Source organism: Bubalus bubalis, chromosome 3, assembly GCF_019923935.1.
Source record: "Bubalus bubalis isolate 160015118507 breed Murrah chromosome 3, NDDB_SH_1, whole genome shotgun sequence".
Taxonomy (NCBI): Eukaryota; Metazoa; Chordata; class Mammalia; order Artiodactyla; family Bovidae; genus Bubalus; species Bubalus bubalis.
Genome location: NC_059159.1, coordinates 6901756 through 6921768, shown reverse-complemented (window position 1 = coordinate 6921768; position 20013 = coordinate 6901756). Strand labels below are relative to the sequence as shown.

Genomic DNA, 20013 nt, shown 5'->3' with positions numbered 1-20013 from the left:
CACACTTCCCCCAAATCTTACAGCATCAACGAGGCCTGCCCAGGTTCATATCCACCCCCTTTACTCTTTTATCCACTTTATTCTACACCCCCCCACCTTTTCACATCTTTCAATCTTATTTTTCTTATTTTTCTGTTGCCTATTTCCCAGCCAGAATGCAATAACCTCTAGGAGGGCAGTGGCTCACTCTTGGATCTCCAGTACCCAGAACCTGGCGCGTCACAGGTACTCAAAAAAGATACTGATAAAAGGAATTCTCTGGAAAGGTGTTTTTGAAAGTTGAGTTCCGCCAATGGTGAGTTTTAGTAACTTCAGGTTCATTCACAAGGTAGCCTAAAAGCAGATCCCCGCGGAGCCCCTGTGAAGAAGGCTCAGCATGACAGACACCAGGTGGGACAAGAGGCGGGCAGGTCCAGAAAGAAATATTTTAAAAAGTGGGCAGTCTCCTCCCACCCCACCTCCACCCTCTCCGACTCCCAGGATCTGTGGAGCAAGATGGCTGTTTCTTCTAGCCAGAAGATAAGAGGAGGATGGGGAAATAGGTACAGATTCAGACAGCTACAGATAGGCTAAGTAGAACTCTTTAGAGAACCGTTAAAAGATGAACTCCAAAACTGAGAGGTTCTTACTCTGAGAAAGGTTTAAAACAGAGCTAGCAGTGTTTGGAAACAGTTAAAGGTTAGCTCAGTTGCTTTGCTGAGAGGCAGAGAGGTAAAAGGAAAACAGAGCTCAGTAAATGTTGGTGATTATTAGTAACACTAATGGTTGTTTCTTAATAGCAGGTTCTATTTTTAGGAAGAACATAATTACCTAGAAAAACATGCCCCTAGGAGCTGTTTGAAATAGGAGATTTCATCAAGTCAAGGCTTTATCATTTTTGCCTCACTAATAAAGGCAAATTCTTTTGGAGGGGAAAAAAAAAAAGAAATACTTCCCAAGCACTGGCTTTGTAAACCCAAACTAGGAAGGGAATGGCACTTGACATGTGCCTTTGGGGCTCTAGGCTTTAAGGGGAGTCTCCTGGGACCCTCCCTGCCTGACTTAGTCCCAAGACCTCAGAGTGAACAGAGGCGTCTCCATGGTGACTGGGAAAAGCTGCTCAGGGAGGTAAAGCCAGGGACTCACCCAGGCTGATGGCTCAGGGATTATGAATAATGAACGCACCATCCCGTGGCATCATTGCTCTAAGGCTGGGCTCCAGCTCTGTGCCTGACCCAGAGTGATAGGAAAAGGAAACTGGAGGTTTCCATGGCCCCAAATAAACACAGCCTGCTTGGGCCATCTGCTGGCCTGGATTCTGGGAGAGGAGGGGGGTACCAGAGAGAATGGAATGAGCTACCCTGGGGTGGAGAGAAGAGCAGCTGGCAAGCTCCTTTTACCTGCTGTTGCCATGAACCCTCCAGAATTGAGGCCCTTTTGGGAGAAAACAGGGCTGAGAGGTGCCACCTGTTCTCTTAAAAGGGTGATGCTGAAGGTGGAGGCCAGCCTTCTTCCCTTCTCTGGTTCTCCATAGGCTGAAAGGGTGCTTCAGGAAGGATGTGCGTAGGGATGAGAAGAGGGGAAGATAAGGGACCATCAAGCCATTCCTGGAAGCCAAGAAACTTGCTGACACCAGCCCTTCTCTATAGCTGTGATTTGGGGTACCACTCTCATGTAGGGGTCCACAGGATTTTCCTTTCTTCTCGTTTTGAGTGCCCTAGGGGCTTCCCTGGTGGCTCAGACAGTAAAGAATCTGCCTGCAATGTGGGAGACCCAGGTTGGATCCCTGGGTCGGGAAGATCCCCTGGAGAAGGGAATGGCCACCCACCTCCAGTATTCTTGCCTAGAAAACCCCAGGGACAGAGGAGCCTGGCAGGCTACAGTCCTTGGGGTTGCAAAGAGTCGAACACGACTGAGTGGCTAACTCTCACTAGGTCAGTCTGGCCTTTAGAACTCAGCATTGTGTGGAGACAGGGAACATGCAGTATCGCATAATCGCATACTGGAATTAATCAGGTCTGGGTTCGACTGTTCCTATGTGACTTTGAGTTACTGACTTAACCTCTGAGTCTCGGGATCAGATCCACGTCGGAGGTTGTATTGCTGCCTGGGAAGGTGGCTGAGGGTAAGGGTGATTTAAAAGGCCTGGCTGGATACAGGCCCCAGTTTCCTTTGCTTCTCAGGTCTGATGGCTTTAGGAGTCACACGACATCTTCTCTGGCCCACTGGAGACAAGTCACAGCAGGACTGGAAGATCCCACAGCCGCTTGCATGCTTTAAAAACCCCCTTGCTATTCAGATAATGTAAAAAACTTCTTGCCAGTTTGAGACCCAGCTCTGGGCTCCCCACACCACAGTCCTCACCTCCGGGGTTCAAGGAAAGTTGCTCCTGGATCATTCTGGAATGTGGGGGGAGACGGGGGTTGGTGGGAGGTCCCTGAGCATACCCTCACTGAAGACTGGACGCTTTTCCACGTGGGATTGGGATCCACAAAGCTGATTGAATTTTTGGGAAGTGGAGATTGGAGAAGGGTGCAAGAAACAGACTCCTCCAAAGATTCAGGAGCATCTTCATTGACTTCTGGTTACCCGGGCTGTTGGCAGGTGTGGGTCGGCAGGGAGGGAGTTGCAAAATCAGTACAGCGAGGAGAGTCTACCCCATGGGGCACCTGGCAAGGCAACACTTCTGGCATGGCTGGCACTCAACAAATATGGAAACTTCCAAGAGTCTGCTGTTTGGCTGCCAATCACAAGGGAGTGAAGTCAGGATGTGCCCCCCGCCTGTGCGATGGGAGGCTGGTGCAGGAGATGCTCAGACAGGACCACTTGGCTCCAGAGCCATTTCTGCTTTTAGAATACTGGTGCGGGTTTGGTTTTTTTTTTTTTATTAAAGAAGAGAATAAAGCATTTGTAAATATATTTCTCTCATGTATACTTCAAAGATGACGCTGGTCGGCAGCTACAGAAGTGGGGAGCAAAGAGGCAGGAGCCGTTCCCCCACCTGTCCTGTCCCACCCCACCCCCTCCACCCTAGATGACAGAGACACACAGAGGGCTGGGAGCTGTCTGGCTCCAAAGGACGAAAGCTTCCAATATGTGTGAACGGAAGGACCAGCTGACAGGTCTCATCACAGTGCCGCCCGGAGAGCAGGGTGGTGCCTCCAGGGAGGCTTGTTAAGAAAACCCTTTAGAAACAGATAAGGCATGAAGGTTCCCCACTGGGCTCCCAGCACAGAGGCCAGGGCCACTGACTTCCCTCCTCCAATCCCTAGGGTCTCAGGATGGGCGGTAGAAGGAACGGGGAGCCCTGAAGGGCAAGCTGGGGATCTGGGCCTCTCTTAGCTGAAGCTGGATCTTCTGAAGCCTTAACATAAGATAAAGTCCCTGACCCTCCTGGGTCCTCAAAAGCCCCCCCACAAAGCTGAGTGGTTACAAGCAGGCATTTTATGGGAAGGAGGAGACACGTTCCCCATCTAGTCCCATTTCAGTACTGCCCAGGGTGGGGTAAGCATCCTGGGGGGAGGGCGCAGTAAAGGGGGGCAGGGGAGGATGCTGGGACCATGGGCTGGTGGCACATGCCCAGGACATTCTGGGGGTGGCACTCATGACCTGTGGTGGGGTGGGCCTGGTGGTGGGGAGCGTGGGGGTGAATGAGACACATTGTGGTCCCTGAGATGGGGACAGGCAGAGGCCAAGCTCAGTGAGTCAGAGGAGGCGTGCAGAGATGGGAGCTCCCATCTCCTGGACCCCTGGAAGGCTTGATACCCAGAAGGCATTTCTGGGGCTGGAACCCAGGGAGGCTGGCTCTGAGTTGATTGGCTACAGATCTGCGGTGGGCTGAGGGTGTCCAGGGACAAGCCCGCCCTCACCAGGACTGGCATTGAGGGTCGCTCAGGCCTGGCTCAGGCTTTCTGCTCTGCCTGGCAGGTGCCATCTCTGACCTGGTCAGGACCCTTGAGGCAGGGCAGCTGGTGCGAAGGGAATGACAGCGTGTCACAGCTGGGGAGAAGCAGTGGGTGGTCCGGGAAACCCCTAGAACCTGCAACAGCTGGCTCTGGGGTCCCCCTTCAAGTGTTTCCAGTTGTGGCGAGGGGGGTCAAGGAGAACTTGCCTTGCAAAAAAATCTCTCAGGAAAACCAGCGTTGGAAAAAAAAAGTCAACGGGTCCAGAATGGCTTTCAGAAGCTTGGCCACAAATCTGAGAGCAAGGCCTGGGGGCAGGGGACAGGGCTGGGAGAGCTGAGAATCCCCAGGGGAGTAGGGACGTTTGGCTTGCAATCTGTGGGCTGCGCCTGGGGACTGGTGCAGGTGATGGAGGATCCTGGGATGCGAGGAAGGCCTCCATCATCAGCAGAGAGTGGATTTCCCCCACGTGCTCCCTGGGTCAGAGGACAACCTCCCTCGGGGGTGTATTGCTGCTAAAAGGGCTCCCTCACTCACCAGAGGCTGAAGGGCCCAGGTTCAAGGGACCCCCACTGGCCTGACCCAGGGGGAGAAACCGTCACTTGCTGCTGTGCGTCTTGACTTTGGTGGCGTTGATGTCGGCCTTGGTCTTCTGGATCCTGGAGAAGATCTCCTTGAAGAGCGCCTTGTACTCGGGTTGGCTCTGTTCCAGCCGCTTGTCCACGGCCTCCACGTGCTGGCTGAGGCTCTTCTCCGCCTTGGCCTCCCCCAGGCCCTCCTCGCCAGCCCGCAGGTCCCTCCACGAGCTGTCCCGGGAGATGGGCCGCGAGGTCTGCACCCCCGCGTGCCGCACCCCGGCCCCGTGCTGCCGGCACTTGCTCAGCAGCTCTTCGTATTTCTCCAGCAGCGCGTGGTACTGCTCGTCCACCTCGCGCAGGATGGACATGCCCCGCTTGCGCACGCTGTTGGCGTGCAGCGTGAGGTTGCCCGCATGCCGGCTGGCCGGGTCTTTGGCCACGATGGCGTTGAGCGCCGTGTCGCTGCAGCTCTTGCGCACGGCGTGGCCCGGGGAGGCGGCCGGAGAAGAGACCCCATCCTGGGGGCCTGAGTCGTCGCCGCTGCCTGGCTGGGGGTCGTCGGCTTCGGGCGCCTGGGTGAGGGGCGCCAGCAGGGCCTCGGCCAGGTGGTCCTCCCGGCCCAGCAGGTAGGTCTTGGCTTGCTTCATCTGCTGTAGCTCCAGCAGCTCGGCCTCCAGCTCCTGCACGCGGAAGCGGCAGCCCTCCATCTCGCACAGCTGCCGCTCCAGCTCCGAGTACTCCTGGAGCACCGCTGCGTACTCGCGCTCCGCCCGCTCCTTGCGCTGCCGCTCCTGGCTCACCTGGGAGCGCAGCACGCCCACCAAGGTCTGCAGCCGCTCGTTCTCCTGCTCCAGAGGACGCGGGCCCAGCTCCAGGGAGGAGCTGTGCAGGCGGAAGGCATCTTCACACCTGGGAAGGGGCAGGGGCAGGTGGGCAGATGGTGAGGGCGCGCGCAGGCCAGGCCCTTGGAGCCCAGCTGCATCTCTCTGCCCCACTGGGCTACATGCTCTGCCCACAAGAGTCACTCCTGCGCCTTCTTCCCCGGCTCTCTGCCCTGGGAGCTTGCCCTTCGCTTCAGCCAGGTGTCCTGGCTTTCTCTTGGGTTCAGCCGATGGGAGCTACCGGCAGGAGTTCCAGGGGGTAGGAGCAGAGAGAGGTTGCAGGGAATGTCTCTCCCTGGGCTTCCTCCCTGGTTACTGCGGGGCAGGCAGGAAGCCTGCTCCATGCCCTCTGGGTTCCAGTATCCTCCCTTCTCCTGGTCCCTTTAGGTCTCAGGATGGTATCAGCTCTTGACTATTGCAACCCGAGGGGGTAGCATGTCCGCCTAGTTTCCCCACACCTTGCCCACACCTCTTTATTGATCTGTCCTCAATTACCCTGGGAGGGGCGCTGTCTGTCTCTTGCCAGGAACTTTATTGAAACACCATTAAATCCACGGTGTGTATTCGTCTTTTAAAAAAAAAAACATTGGCCGTGCCGAGTCTTGGATCGTCAATCTTTATTGCAGCATGCAGGATCTTTAGTTGTGGCGTGTGAGATCTAGTTCCCTGAAGGTGGATTGAATCCAAGCCCCCTGAATTGTGAGCGTGGAGTCTTAGCCACTGGACCACCACCAAAGTCCCCCACCGTGTAAGTCATCCCAATTCAAAAGGCTTAATGGGAACTGAAAGGGACAGTGGTTCATCCCTCCTGACTTCTGACTTACTAAGCAGGTGACCTCGGAGTCTCAATTTCCTCTTCTGAGTAGCGGGGATGATAAACCACACCTCACCGTATTGCCATGAGAATTAAGTCACTGAGCAGCGTGGTGGGCACGTGGCCAGGGCTCGCAGTGCCAGCTGCTGACTGCTGTTAGCTCCACGACCTGCCTCGGCAATAGCCCAGAGGATGCAACGACCCTCCTCCCACCTGCTGCCCGGCGCCCACCCTGCCTTCCCCTCACCCTGTGGAGACGGGCCCAGCGAGACCTCACCTACCGGGGGCTGGTGCACAGCTCCTTGAGGCAGGGGAAGGTGTGGATGGTGCGCCTGCGTTCGCGCTTCTCTCTCCGCACGCGCAGCTGCTCCAGGTCCCGCAGCTGCTCCACCTGAGCCTGCAGCTCCTCCACCTGGGTCTGCAGGCGCTCAATGGTCTCTGTCAACCTGGGGTGGAGTGCGGCACACACGGATGGGAGGGACGCTCAGGGGACAGGGCCAGCCCTCCTCACCGCAGCCCTGGGGGGCTTGGGGCTGGGGCCGGACAGGCAACCTTGAGCCACACTGCCTGGGGCTGAGGTCAGACAAGGAATTCCTTGGGCAGCCAAGGACCCACGCTTCTGCTCCACCTCCCAGGCTGAGCCCACACTTCTCCGTGTTTCCTCCCTGTTTCTTTCTTTTTTAATGTATCTACTTATTTATTTAAATTTACTCATTTATTACGTACTTATTTACTTATTTGGCTGTGCCAGGTATTAGTTGCAGCACACAGAATCTTTGATCTTGGTCTCGGCATGTGGAATCTTTAGTTATCACCTGTGGGATCTAGTTCCCTGGCCAGGGATCAAACCTGGGCCCCCTGCATTGGAAGCGAGGAGTCTTAGCCACTGGATCACCAGAAGGCTCTTTTCTTTCTTTTCTTTTTTAAAGATTTTTACTTTATTTAATTGGGCTTCCCTGGTAGCTCAGCTGGTAAAGAATCCACCTGCAATGTGGGAGACCTGGGTTTGATCCCTGGATTGGAAAGATCCCTTGGAGAAGGGAACGGCTACCCACACCAGTATTCTGGCCTGGAAAATTCCATGGGCTGTATAGTCCATGGGGTCGAAAAGAGTTGGACAAGACTGAGCAACTTTCACTCTCACTTAATTAATTTATATTTATTTTGGGGCCATACGATGTGCAAAATCTTAGTTCCCTGATCTGGGATCAAACCTGTATCTCCTGCAGTGGAAGTGCAAAGTCTTAACCACTGGACCACTTGGGAAGCCCTGTCTCCTCCGTTCCTTGTACACCCTTCTATCACTTATCACTTTGCACTGCAATAAAATATTCATGTACCTGCCTTCCCTCCCAGAGGGCGGGACAGTGTCTTTGCATCCCCATCACTATATTTTCCCTAAAACAGAGCCTGGACTATAGTTGGTGCTTAAAGACGGGTTGTGGCCGGAATGTTCAGTTCAGTTCAGTTCAGTTGCTCAGTCGTGTCGGACTCTTTGAGACCCCATGAATCGAAGCACGCCAGGCCTCCCTGTCCATCACCGACTCCCGGAGTTCACTCAGACTCACGTCCATCGAGTCAGTGATGCCATCCAGCCATCTCATTCTCTGTCATCCCCTTCTCCTCCTGCCCCCAATCCCTCCCAGCATCAGAGTCTTTTCCAATGAGTCAACTCTTTGCATGAGGTGGCCAAAGTCCTGGAGTTTCAGCTTTAGCATCATTCCTTCCCAAGAAGGAATGTTAAACCAGCCCAAATCAATGAGGGCAAAGTCACTACCATCCCAGGTTCCCAGACCTGGGCTTTTGGGAGAAGGAACTGAGTCACACCCACTGGCACACACACACACACACACACACACACACACACACACACACCCAGCCCTGGGGCCTCCCCCTTACCATCCCACACCCAAGTTCCCAGCTCCACCCGGCCCTCACCCGTGGATCTTCTGCTGGGCCACCTTACTCTCCAGCACCAGCTTTTGATTGGTCAGCTCCAGGTCTCGGGCCGCCAGGTCCAGCTGCTCGTACACTTTGGCGTGCTGTTCATTCACGTGCCGCAGCGTGTCCAGCTGTTTGGTCAGGTACTGGGGGGTGGGGGTAGGGGTGGGATAGTTACCTTTCAGAACTGGGTTGGGGAAAATGTCTCTGCCTGGGCCCTCCTCCCACTTTCAGGAACAGGTGTGCTTTGGGGTATTCGTCTGCAGCAGAGGGAGGGGGTTGAGCTGGTGGTTCAACGGGGCTGCCTGGGACAGTTGTGCAGGTTGTGGACTGCACAAGGCTTTTGGGTCAAGGCTGGGTCTGCTAAGATGGGGTACCTTTTCCTAAGCTGCACACAGGTACACACAGACTAAGGGGCCCTCAATGGGCTGGGGAGCATGTATAGGGCCCAGGGGGCCCCTCACCTCGATCTCCTGCACTTGCTCCTCGTTAGTGGAGTACATCTGCTGTAGAGACTCCTCTAGCTCCTTGTTCCTCTCCAGCAGTGTCTTCCCCAGCTCTGCGGCCAAATGCAAGTCTGGTGGGGAGGGGGCAGAGGGTGGGAGGAGCATGAGCAACTGAGAATGGAGTCAGAAGACCCCTCCCATTCCTGTTCTGAACATTCACTCTGGGCTGAGCCTTGGGGACCTGGAGAGAACCAGGACCCAGGGGCCGCCTCTGGGGAGACTCTAAGCCTGGAAGGAGATGTAAGCCATGAGGAGACCTGTGCATTGGCCTGGAATGCCCTCTCCCCAGACACTCCCAGCGTTCTTCTCTCTGTGCCCTCAAGTCTGTGCTTTAATGTCACCTCCTCCAGGAAGCCTTTCTCAAACACTGATTCAAAATTGCACCCTCCCCCACCCCCACGCCCTCCCTGCTTCATTTTTCTCCTTAGCTCCTACCGCTATCTAACTTACCCAACAATTTGCTCATTAACTTGCTCCTGCCCCTTGACAGGAGCTTACAGGGTAGGGATTTTGCCTGTTTCAGTCACTGATACCCTGAGGACTTAGAACAATACCCGGCACAGAGCAGGTGAATAATAAATCTTTTTTGAAAGAACAAGTGAGTGGAATGTGATAAGAGCATCAGCATACAGAGGGGCAAAGTGCCCTGGGAGATAGGGAAGGGAGAGTTCATGGCGCGGATGGTGGGAATCTCAGACAAGGAGCAGCTTTGGAGGTGGGCTTGGAAGGGCGACCGGAGCTCACTGAAGAGGGGAGGGGGTGGAAGGGTTTGCTGGCTATTAGAACTGGACCAGGCTTCAAAGCCTGGTCTGTCTTTAGGGGGCTCTGTGGTGGAGAGGAGCGGGGGTTAGAAGGAAGTGGCAGGTGCAAGAATCCCTAAAAATTATCTCAAGTGGGTCTGGAGTTGGGTGAGGGTATCATGACATTTGGAGTGGATGTTCCCACATATATATGCCTAACTCCTTTCAGACACAAAGGGTAATGAATAAGATAATGAAGAAGGACCTACTGTACGCCACAGGTGCACGCGTGCTAAGTCGCTTCAGTCGTGTCCGACTCTTGGTGATCCTATGGACTGTAGCCCACCAGGCTCCTCTGTCCAAGGGATTCTCCAGGCAAGAATACTGGAGTGGGTTGCCATTTCCTTCTCCAGGGAATCTTCCCCATCCAGGGACCAAACCTGCACCACCTTATGTCTTCTGCATTGGTAGGTGGGTTCTTTACCACTAATGCCACCTGGGAAGCCCATAGCACAGGTGAGTCTACTTAATACTTTGTACTGACCTATATGGGAAGAGAATCTAAAAAAAGAGTAGATATATATCTAACTGATTCACTTTGCCGTAGAGCAGAAACTAACACAACACTGCAAATCAACTCTACTCCAATAAATTTTTTTAAAAAAAGAAGCAAAGAGTAGTATATTTATATATATATTATTCACTTATATTTAAATATATATTTATAAGGGAAGCCAAGAATCACATTGTAGTCTCAAAGAGGAGGGCAGGTCAACTTCTGCTGTGTGCTTGGTAGAAATTCAGCAGGACCAACGACCCCTGGTTCATGATGAGGGAGGCATACCAGCTCCCTTTTCTCTGTAATGAGATGGTGAGCATTTGGCTCATCCACAAACCCTTTCAAATAACTCAGGTATAAATGGAAAAACAGAAGGTGACACTCAATACAGGTTTTTTGTTTTTTTTGCCTTGGGAACTGGGTCAGGTGGTCTGCAATGGGGCCATTTCTACTGATGCTGTCTCCTGCCTTGGCTTCGGGGGACAGGCTCTGTGGAGGACCTGCATGAAACCCCTGAAACTTAAGCGAGTTTCAGGGCCTTCAGTCACAGTCAGGGCCAAGAACAACTGCACTTTATGCTTTTTCTTCCAGGTGAGCATCTGAGCTGGGTATGTATTCCTACCACCAGCGGGGTGGGCTGGGGTGGCTGCAAGTCACACTATAACCCGGGGATGTTGAAGGCAGCGAATGTGACCAGAGCCGCCTAGTGATTCCAAGGAAGGGGAGGAAGAGAACACAGTGGAAGTAGTTTGGGGTGGGGGAGAATCTCAGGGACTGTTTCAGGGAACTTGGGTCACAGTGGAAGCTAAGCTGGTCAGAGCTTCCAGGAGGGATCACGAGAGAAGTCTACAAGCTTCAGGGCAGGGGACTGAGTGGAGCCAAGTGCTGGGGAAAGGACCCAGCTAGATGAGGGCTGGGGATGACTCTGGGGAGGGTGCAGACCCCAGACTAGAGTGGGAGGGGGGCCTAGGAGTGGGGGAACAGAGGAGCTGGCTAAGCTGGAAGTGGAATCTGGAGTAATAAGCAGCCTGCCATGGCCAGAATAATGGTTACACTGGACCATTACTGGGAGGTAATGGGTCTGAACTGGCATCTCCCCTTCCTGGACCTAAGTTTTCTGGGGTCTCCTGCAGTGGGCTCTGAATGCCAGTCAAGGTGTTGCCTGGGAGCAATGCCCCAGAACCCGAGAGACAATGGCTGGGAGCCAGGGGATGTCTTTGAAAGGAAACCCTGAAATCACACTGCCCCTCCTGATTGGGGTCAGCATGGAGCCCCCTAGACTCGGGAGAAGAGAGAAAGGAAAAGGACAGAGGGCAGACACCAGGAAGAAAAGACAAAGATAAAAGGGACGGGAGGAGGCCAGCCACCACCTGGCAGGGTGGCAGGGGTCTGTTCACAATCTTCAGGGCACCAATGTCAGGAACTCTGGGTCTGTGGAATTGGGGTCCGCTCACCTTCCTCCCCGTGCCATGTCAGAGCTTGGCCCGGAGGCTGAGACTCAAGGTCAGGAGCCCAAGACTTCAAATGTGTGACTCAGCAGCCATCTCTCAGTCCAGAAAGAGGTACCCACAGGGCCAGGCACACCTGGTCCAAGGTGGGGGAAGGAGGCAGGCAGAGAGAGTGCCAGTGCCTAATAATTAATGGCTTTTTCTATTTTCACGGGTGCTTATGGCAGAGGGCAGAGGGGGCACAGCGAGAACTGAGGGCCTTGTTTGTCCCCACTGCCTCCCTCCACTAGGACAGAACAACGTCAAAGTCAAACAGGAGCTTGATGGCGAAGCATCTGAAAGTAAATTTGGGGCCCATCTTCAGCGGGGATGGAGCTGGCTGAGAAAAACCACGTCCTGGGATGCTCAGAGGCAGCGAGGGGGAGCTGGGCAGGAGAGAGTTTGGGCACTGGGTGAGGGGAAGGGGGAAGCAACAGGCACCCGATCCCCCATGTGGTTGGCCTCTGGCCCAAGTTCACCCCACCATCCGGTGCTTCATGCCGGCCCCACAGGGGTGGTGTTGCAGTAGCTGTGCCTGGGCCTTCCTCCAACCCCACCCTGACACTCGGGATAATTCCCACTTCCCGGTGCAGTCTTTTCACATCACTCTGTGCCTTAGTACACATACTGTCTCCACTAGACCACTGGCCTTCCTTCCTCTGCCGGGGCGGTAGGGGTTTGGGGGTGTGGCTGTTCCCCCACCAGCTCCGAAGGGGTGCAAAAATCTTGTGCATCTTGAAGCAGAGGGCCCTCAAGTCTGTTCTCACTGTCTGCAGGGCTCACTGCTGCAGAGCCCCTGTAGCTCACTCACAAGTGCTAGTCTGATCCCATTCCTGCCTCCTCAGCTGGGCTGTGGAGACTCCGGAGGGTGGAGATCAAGTCCCCAGGCTCGGCCCTGCACCTGGCCCTTGGCAAGTAGAGGCTGGGGTTTTGGTCGAAAGCTCTCGTTTCTTCTGAGACTGTCTCTGGTTTCCCTCCTTGCTGCTGGGATCCAGCTGCTACTCAGGCCATGAGGCTAGGCCGACTGCTGCAGACCAGCAAGGCTAGAAAAGCAGGGGCCTGTGGGGCCCATTCCTGACCCTGGCCCCAGAGCCTGGCTGCCCGGCCACCCTGGGATCTGGGCATCCCTCCCTCTCCGGATGCAGCACATCTGCCAGCCTTTCTCCCTGGCTTCTTCCTCCCACATCTGGGCTGGGCATGGTGCCAGAGCCTTCTTCAGGGGCGCGGGAATGGAATGAGACAGCAATGACATTAGCATCTGCCTCCGAGGAGGCCATCTTCCCAGGCACTCAGCTTCCAATCTTTCCTTCCAGGCCCATCTCTTCCGTGAAGCCCTCTCATTGCATCCTGCCATCCCCACTCAGTTACAAGCCCAACTTCCCCTACCCGGGTGAACCAAGGAGGCCAAGGCTAGGACTGCTCCCAGCTCCCAGGATGGCGTCTGACACAGTGGAGCCTGATAGGTGTTTGTGTAATGTGAGGTTTTGGGAGTAGTTGGCCCAGGGTTGGGGAAGGAGGTATTGCAGCCAGGATCGGGCATTTCACTCCAGGCAGGGAGGCTGAGGGTAGAGGCAGGGTCCAGCCCAGAACCCCCAGTCCCACCCTGGTCCCCCAGAGGCTCCAATTAACCCACAGCCCGGAGCACAAGCGCAGAGCCTGATCTACCAGCAAATCTGGCCTCGTGGGGTTGTGGGTCAGGGCTGAAACAAAAAGGCTCCAGGATGGGGGTAGATGCCTCGCACAGGGGCAAAGGCAGATATCTGGGCCCCAGAGTTGGAGACCCAGAGCGGAGGCTGTCGGCCTACACCCAGACTGTCCACACCCACCCGGCTTGCTAGGTGACTATGGTCACTTCTAGGATACACTTCCTAGCCCCTCCAATTCTGACCTTCCCAGAAGGAGGCACTTTGGGGAAGGGAGGGTGGATTGGACTCCAGCAGGCCTTGGCCCTGACCCTCTCAAGCCTTCTCCTCCTTCCTGTCCTAACAGCCCCGCCCCCTCCTCGGAGTGATGTCACCCCGGCCACCTCACCAACCCCCTTCCAGTCGCCCTCTTTGCCCTCAGATGGGAGAGACGGAAACGTGGCTCCCTCTTTACTCAGGCTCTGATCTGGGGCACTGCTCAGAATTCCCAAATCCGACCTGCTCCAGACCTTGCGCCATTTGGGAGAAGGCCAGCAGGGGAAGGGCTGCAGGGACTCCTCCCTCCAGAAGGCGGGTTGGACTCCTAGTTGTCTCCGCTGTCTTCATCCGCAAGATGCCCGCACCCTCATCACCTCCCCCGGGGGAAGGGAAGGGAGCTGGGGAAACTTTCTAGGAGTCTGTGAGCTCCAGAATCCTGGCAGGGAAGGGTGCCGCTGGATTCAGAATGGGATTAACTTCCTCCCCTCACCTCTCCCCACACACAACCCCACTCAGCAAAACAGCACCAACAAGCCGCCTCCTGGCCTCCAAAGACTTCCAGTTAGCATTTTCAGACCCCCTCAACCATACCTGGGGCTCCTGGGCAGTTCCTGCCTCTCAGATGAGGTGGGTGAACTGGGTGATGTCCACCCCTGTTGTTTAGGTAAAGAAGACCGCTCCCCCGACTTTTGCAGGTCTCCACCGGTCTGGTTCCGCTTTTCCGGGGCAGGCCACCGTCTCTCCACGTCCCCATTCTCCAGACGCATCTCCCCTCCGAGTCTGGCACGCCAGATGCAGTCCGGCCCTCCCAGGGGTGACACCTCCCAACAATGGAGAAGGGGACAGGGGTCGCGGGGCGCACCCCGCTTTCCCGCTCCCTGCGCTCACCCTGCTCCAGGTCCTGCTGGTCGTACCAGGGCTCCTCTTCCTCTGTCGTGAAGTCCTCCATCCTGGCGGCCCTCCGCATGGCCCCGCAGGCGGCGGGTGGCGGGCGGGCGCTGCGGCGGCGCGGCTCAGGGCCGGGGCGCGGGGCCCGGGACAATGCGGCGGAGGCGGGCCGAGCCTCCCGCGTCGCGGACTCGGGCTGCAGTGCCCCCGCCCGCGCCGCGCCCCCTCGCCATCGGCCGCCGGCCGGACGCCCACGCGGGGCTGGCTCGCTGCCGCAGGCCGGCCGGGCCGGGGTCTTGCAGAGCGGGGCGCACCGGGCGGCAGCTGCACAAAGGGTGGAGGGGCGGGGACGGCGGGCGAGAAGGCGACAAGGAGGCTCCCGGCCCGACCGGCAGGTCTGGGGCGCTAGGAGCGCGCGGGTGCCGCGGCGGGCGCCCCCAGCCCGGCTCCTGCCCGCGATGCCCCCGGCCCGCCCGGCGACACCCGGAGCCGCCGCTGCATCTTGGCGGTGTCCGCCCCGCGCTTCCCTAGCAGCCCGCTCCGAGGGGTGGAGCCAGAAGCCGAAGGCCAATCAGGAGATGTATGCAAAATATGAGGCGGGGCCGAGGGCGGGATCTCCGCGTTGAGGCGGTCGGGCTGTTGCTGAACCAACCCTCCCCTTCTAGTCTCACTCCAGTTTCACTCAATGTGTGAAATCGTTTTATGATGTTTACCTACTGTTGTCTCTCTCTCTCCCTGTAGATCTCCTAACAGCAACGATCTTGTCTCTCGTTCTCAGCTGGCTCTTCAGTACCTAGAGCACGCTGAACCATTGCTACCTTCCATGAACACTCTTGGAATGAATGAAAATTAATTTAAAATTACCTTTAGGAAATTGTGTTTAAATGCCTGTGGCCTGAAACCTCACGCTAGGAGTGGTGAACTTTGACTGTTACCCGCATTTTGGGTCTTTAAGATCCCGTTTCCCTCTACTTGAGATCCATATCTTACGCCCAATTACACTGCTTACGCCGTATATAGTGTCACCTCTCCGAACATTCTTTCCTTAAAGGAGTTTTCAGAATCAAGTATACATGTAACTTATTTTTTATTAGGACCTACCACGCGCTGGTACTATTAAAGCACCCTGACCATAACCCCCTCTAAATACATGTGGCAAATACATCCGACAAAGGACTTGTATCTGAAACAGAGAAAGAACACCTGCAAATTCACAAGAAAGCTCAGTGGAAAAGTGCATAAAAGACTTGACCAAGCACTTCATAAATGACCCAATAAACATGTGACAAGGCATTGAACTTCTTTAGAAGAATCAAGGAGGCACCATTGTTTCTGTAACAAACTACTCCAAATTTAGTCACTTCAAACAACACGAATTTATTATCTTACAGTTCCGCAAGTTAGAAGATTGACATGGCTCTCGATGACTAATATCTAGTTATCTGCAAGGCTTTGTTCCCATCTGGAGGCTCCAGGCAAGCATCTCTTTCCTTGCTGCTCCCACCTTCTAGAGGCTGCCCACATTCCATGGCCCATAGTCACCCTTTTCCATCTTGAAATCCACCAACAGAAAATGACCTTTCTCACGCTGTATGACTCTGACATCTTTGGCCTCTTTCTTCCACTTTAAAGACCCTTGTGTGTACACTGGAACCACCTGAATAATCCAGCATAATCTGCCTCATCTCAAGATCCTTGATTTAACCACATCTGCAAAATACCTTTTGCTAGGTGAAGTAACATATTCAAAGATTCTGGTGATTAGAATGTGGGCATATTGGGGTGTGTGTCATAATTCCATTTACATAAAGTTCAAAATTGGCAAAACAAATCTAATCAGGATAATATTTGGCCTTGGGGAGACATGTGGGGGAACACTAGGGGCTGGAAGTGTTTTATTTTTTGATCTGGGTGTTGGTTACACACAGGTGTGTTCATTTGTAAAATCACTTACGATACATGCATTTCTCTGAATATGTTATATTTTAATAGAATAGTTTACTCAAGAAGAAAAAAAAATCCTATGGCCGAAAACCAGTCAGTTTCTGTCCTTCTGTAGCATGCATTCTAGCAGGGATAAATAAATGTGCTATGAAGGAAATTAACAGGGTCAAAGACACTAAGACAGAAAAAGCTGGACATACATCAGAAACTAAAGGAAGCCCAGCATAACTGGAGTGGAGTGGATAGAAGAGTAATGAACTGGAGTTAGTGCCATGGGAAAGAACTGGGGATTTTATTTTGTTCCCAATAGACAAAGAGACCCAATAAAATGCTTTTCATTTCCAGTTGTGAAATATCACTGGCAATTTTGGAGCATGGATTGGAGGAAAGCAAGAGTGGAAGCAACATGGGACTTCCCTGGCAGTGCAGTGGTTAGGACTCCACACTTCCACTGCAGGGAGCACAGGTTCAATTTCTGGTCAGAGAATTAAGATTCCACAAGCCAAGGGACCAAAAAAAAAGAAAAAGAAATAAAGAGTAGAAGCAAGAAGATCAGTTTAGAGGCTTTTGTGATCATGTAGGGCACGTTTGACGGCAGTGGAGATGGAACGAGATGAGAAATATTTAAGCTAAAGAAGGCTGAGAGCCAAAAAGTTGATGCTTTTGCATTGTGATGCTGGAGAAGACTCTTCAGAATCCCTTGTACAGTAAGAAGGTCAAACCAGTCAATTCTAGAGGAAATCAACCCTGAATATTCACTGGAAGGGCTAATGTTGAAGCTCCAATACTTTGGCCACCTGATGGGAAGACCGACTCTTTGGAAAAGACTGATGTTGGGAAAGATTGAAAGCAGGAGAAGAGGGCAACAGAGAATAAGATGGTTGGATAGCATCACGGACTCAATGGACATGAGTTTGAGCAAACTCCAGGAGATAGTGAAGGTCAGGGAAGCCTGGTGAGCTGCAGTCTATGGGGTCTCAAAGAGTAAGACACCACTTAGCGACTGAACAACAACAACAAAGATATACAGGTGAATTGACTGAAAAATCGGAAAGATGCCTTAAATGTGTGGCTGTAATAACTGGGCAATGGTGATGCCATTTATTGAGATGGGGACAAAATGAGTCTAGGGGACAAAGAGGTTGGGGGGCTGAGATCCAGAAGGGACTGGGCAGCACACCCAAACCACCAAATCCCCTTCCATTTGTTCATTTCTTCATTCTGCAGCCCGTGGACATGTACCCACAGGAGCCAGGGAGTTTAAGGAGTCCCCAGAGAAGAGCAGGGGCAAAGGGCTGGGGGCCAGGACCCGGGCAGTGAGGATGCTAGCAATGAAAAGCAAACCCATCAACCTGAAAATTTACCCCAACCTGCAGTTAAGAATGCTTTCTGTGAGGACTTAGAACAGGGGTCCCTCACCCTCTGGGATCTAATACCTGGTGATTTTAGGTGGAGCTGATGTAAGAATAATAGAAATAAAGTGCACAATAAATGCAATGTACTTGAATCATCCAAAATCACAGCCCCACCCCCCCCAATCCTGGCTGGTGGATAAATTGTCTTCTATGAAACAGGCCCCTGGTGCCAAAAAGGTTGGAGACCACTGACTTAGCAGACCCCCATGTTTGCAAACATCCAGCTCAGAGGTCATCACTCAATTCTGCACCTTTACCACACTGACCACATCCTCAGCATGACCCAAATACGCTCCCTTCCTGGAGCCACTCACTCCCTGCCCCAGCCACGGAAGCATCGCCTGGCAGGGATAAATAAGCTTGCCACAAAGGCTGGATTCTTTTGCTGCCTGAGCACTGGGCAGAGTGATTCAGGCTGGAGCCCCTAGATCTCAGGAGGCTGGTGCGGGAGGTGAGCTAGAGCTGGGCAACCAACTCTTCCAGGTTGGTGGGGTCTCCTTGTCCTGCCTGCACGGGACCGAGGGTAGAGGCTGGGGTGACTGGGGTGGAGTGCCTGCTACATGCCAGGCCTGTGCTGGGCCCTTTGCCTGGATTGGTTGGCTCCTTGGCCAGTGGGGCCACTCCCAGTGCCTTCAGGGCAGACAGTTTTCGTACTTTCAAAACTATTCCAGGAGGAAGAAAATCAGATCTGCCTTTGAAGAAGGAAATTTCTCAGCCTCCCTGAGCTACCAAGACAACAAGCCCTGGATTCAATCCACTTCAGGCCTCTTCTCAAAGCAGGGTAGAGAGTCAAGCCCAGCGGTTGGAAGTAGCAACGACCCGACCTTGGTAATCCCCAGAACACTCATCAGTGGGTCAGGCAGACCTGTTTCGTGGTGCTCCTTCTCAGGAGCATCAAGACTCCGCGCTGATGGTCAGAGCCTTGGCAGCTTCGATATCCCCCCCCGCCACCCACCGCCCCCCAACTTTGGGTACCGTGATTCCTCTGGGGGAATCAGTTTCACACTGACCAGGCACGCTTACCGAGCTCGCACCCGAGCTCCTGGGAAATGCAGCCCGGATCCTGGGCCTGGAACCCGAGCACAGATACAGAACCCCGGGGTAGCTAGGATCCGGACTTGACGGAACCGCCCTCCGGCAGAGTGCCCCCCGAGCCCAGCCCACCGGAAGTGACGGCGCATGCGCAGGCCGCGCTGACGTTGGAGGGTCCCGGCGCTCCCGGTTTTACGAGTACGCTGGGGCAGGGGCCGGATGCCAAGCCCGCACCTCTGGGCCCTCGGGGTATCCACCGACCCCACACGCTGCGCATCTAGGGTGCTCCCACCCCTGCAGGCCTCTCTACGCTCCCTGTCCCCAGACCCGTCATTCCAGCGCTGGGCTTAACGTTGCACTGAAAGACTTCACCCCTTCTCTCCCTTCCAGCGGCCTGAGGTCAGGCCCTGGCGGGGTAAGGCGCTCAGTAATACATTGGATGAGAGGGGTCATCCGGGGTCCACCCCCGGGGTCCACCCCCACCTTCCCCCTCCACCATCTGAGTGTGTTCCAGACAACGGTCTGTTCTGAAAGAGGAGATATGTTAGTCTCATGAGTCCTTGTGGTCAGGAAGTGCTCCTGTGTGTCTGCCTCAAATCCCTACAGTTAATCCCTGCCGTCAGCAGTGACCTTTAGGATCCTGCTGCGCGGCTGTTCTCCAGGGGCGTCATTCTTACTCCTTCAATACTTCCTCCTGGGGTTGATGGGAGGGCCCTGAGTTAACACAGACCAAATGCTTAGAACAGTGACTGGGCCAGGGGAGCACTATTCAGTATTTGTTCTTAGGATGATTATTATTGTCACTTTTGGGGGCTGTTGTGAGTCTTAGTTGCGGCACGCAAGATCTTTAGTTGTGGCTTGTGGGATCTAGTTCCCTGACCAGGGATTGAACCTGGGATCCCTGCATTGGGAGCACAGAGTCTTAGCCACTGGACCATCAGGGAAGTCCCTACTGTAACGTTTTTACCTGAGAATCCACTCTTTGCCCATCACTACCCCTCTTCTGGCAGGGCCCCTGATGGGGGCTGGGGAGACAGTCCAGGGCCTTACCTTCTTGGTGGGGGGTCAAGGGGTCAGTTCAGGCCTGCAGTCAAGGCCTGAGACGTGGGCCTGAGAGAACTGGCTGTCTAGGCTCCCATTGCAGCACTGGGCCCCCTACATGGAATCCATTTATCTCCCAGCAGACTGAGAGCTCCTTGAGGGCAAGGACTCCAGCTGGCACATAGCAGATGCCTGATGAAGGAACAAATGAGTGCTCTAAAGCCAGTGGCAGGGGACTTCCCCGGCAGTCCAGTGGCTAAGACTCGAGCTCCCAATGCAGGGGGCCTGGGTTTGAACCATGGACAGGGAACTAGATCCCACAGCCATAATGAAGATTGAAGATCTAAGACCCGGCATGGCTGAAATAAAGCAAAGACAGTGGCAGAATCATATTCTCTGACCCTC

The 20013-nt window shown here is 54.4% G+C and overlaps 1 protein-coding gene and 1 non-coding gene across 3 annotated transcripts; both read right to left on the bottom strand.

The window, feature by feature from the left end:
* Positions 1-2841: 2841 nt before the first annotated feature.
* Positions 2842-14391, bottom strand: CDR2L (cerebellar degeneration related protein 2 like). 2 transcript variants are annotated; one of them, XM_006045219.4, is made up of 5 exons: positions 14177-14391; positions 8560-8672; positions 8093-8241; positions 6436-6600; positions 2842-5368 (listed from the first exon to the last, which is right to left on the bottom strand). In XM_006045219.4, the coding sequence occupies exons 1-5, from the start codon at positions 14253-14255 to the stop codon at positions 4480-4482; spliced, it is 1395 nt and encodes a 464-aa protein (XP_006045281.2). In that variant the 5' UTR covers positions 14256-14391; the 3' UTR covers positions 2842-4479. The 2 variants fall into 2 exon arrangements, with proteins under 2 accessions (XP_006045281.2, XP_044794483.1); XM_044938548.2 differs by lacking the exon at positions 14177-14391 and adding an exon at positions 13880-14159.
* A 5047-nt stretch (positions 14392-19438) lies between these two features.
* TRNAG-CCC lies at positions 19439-19511 on the bottom strand. Its single transcript has one exon. It is a non-coding gene; the product is annotated as a tRNA-Gly (tRNA).
* Positions 19512-20013: the final 502 nt, after the last annotated feature.

Bases quoted from the DNA above. Each gene is read 5' to 3' on its own strand.
- CDR2L (XM_044938548.2), bottom strand. From the start codon at position 14,042: ATGGGGACGTGGAGAGACGGTGGCCTGCCCCGGAAAAGCGGAACCAGA. The intron at 8,673-13,879 runs GTATGGTTGAGG...CCTCCCCACCAG, and splicing joins GAACTGCCCAGGAGCCCCAG to ACTTGCATTTGGCCGCAGAG. The intron at 5,369-6,435 runs GTAGGTGAGGTC...GCCCCTTCCCAG, and splicing joins GAGCTGTGCACCAGCCCCCG to GTGTGAAGATGCCTTCCGCC.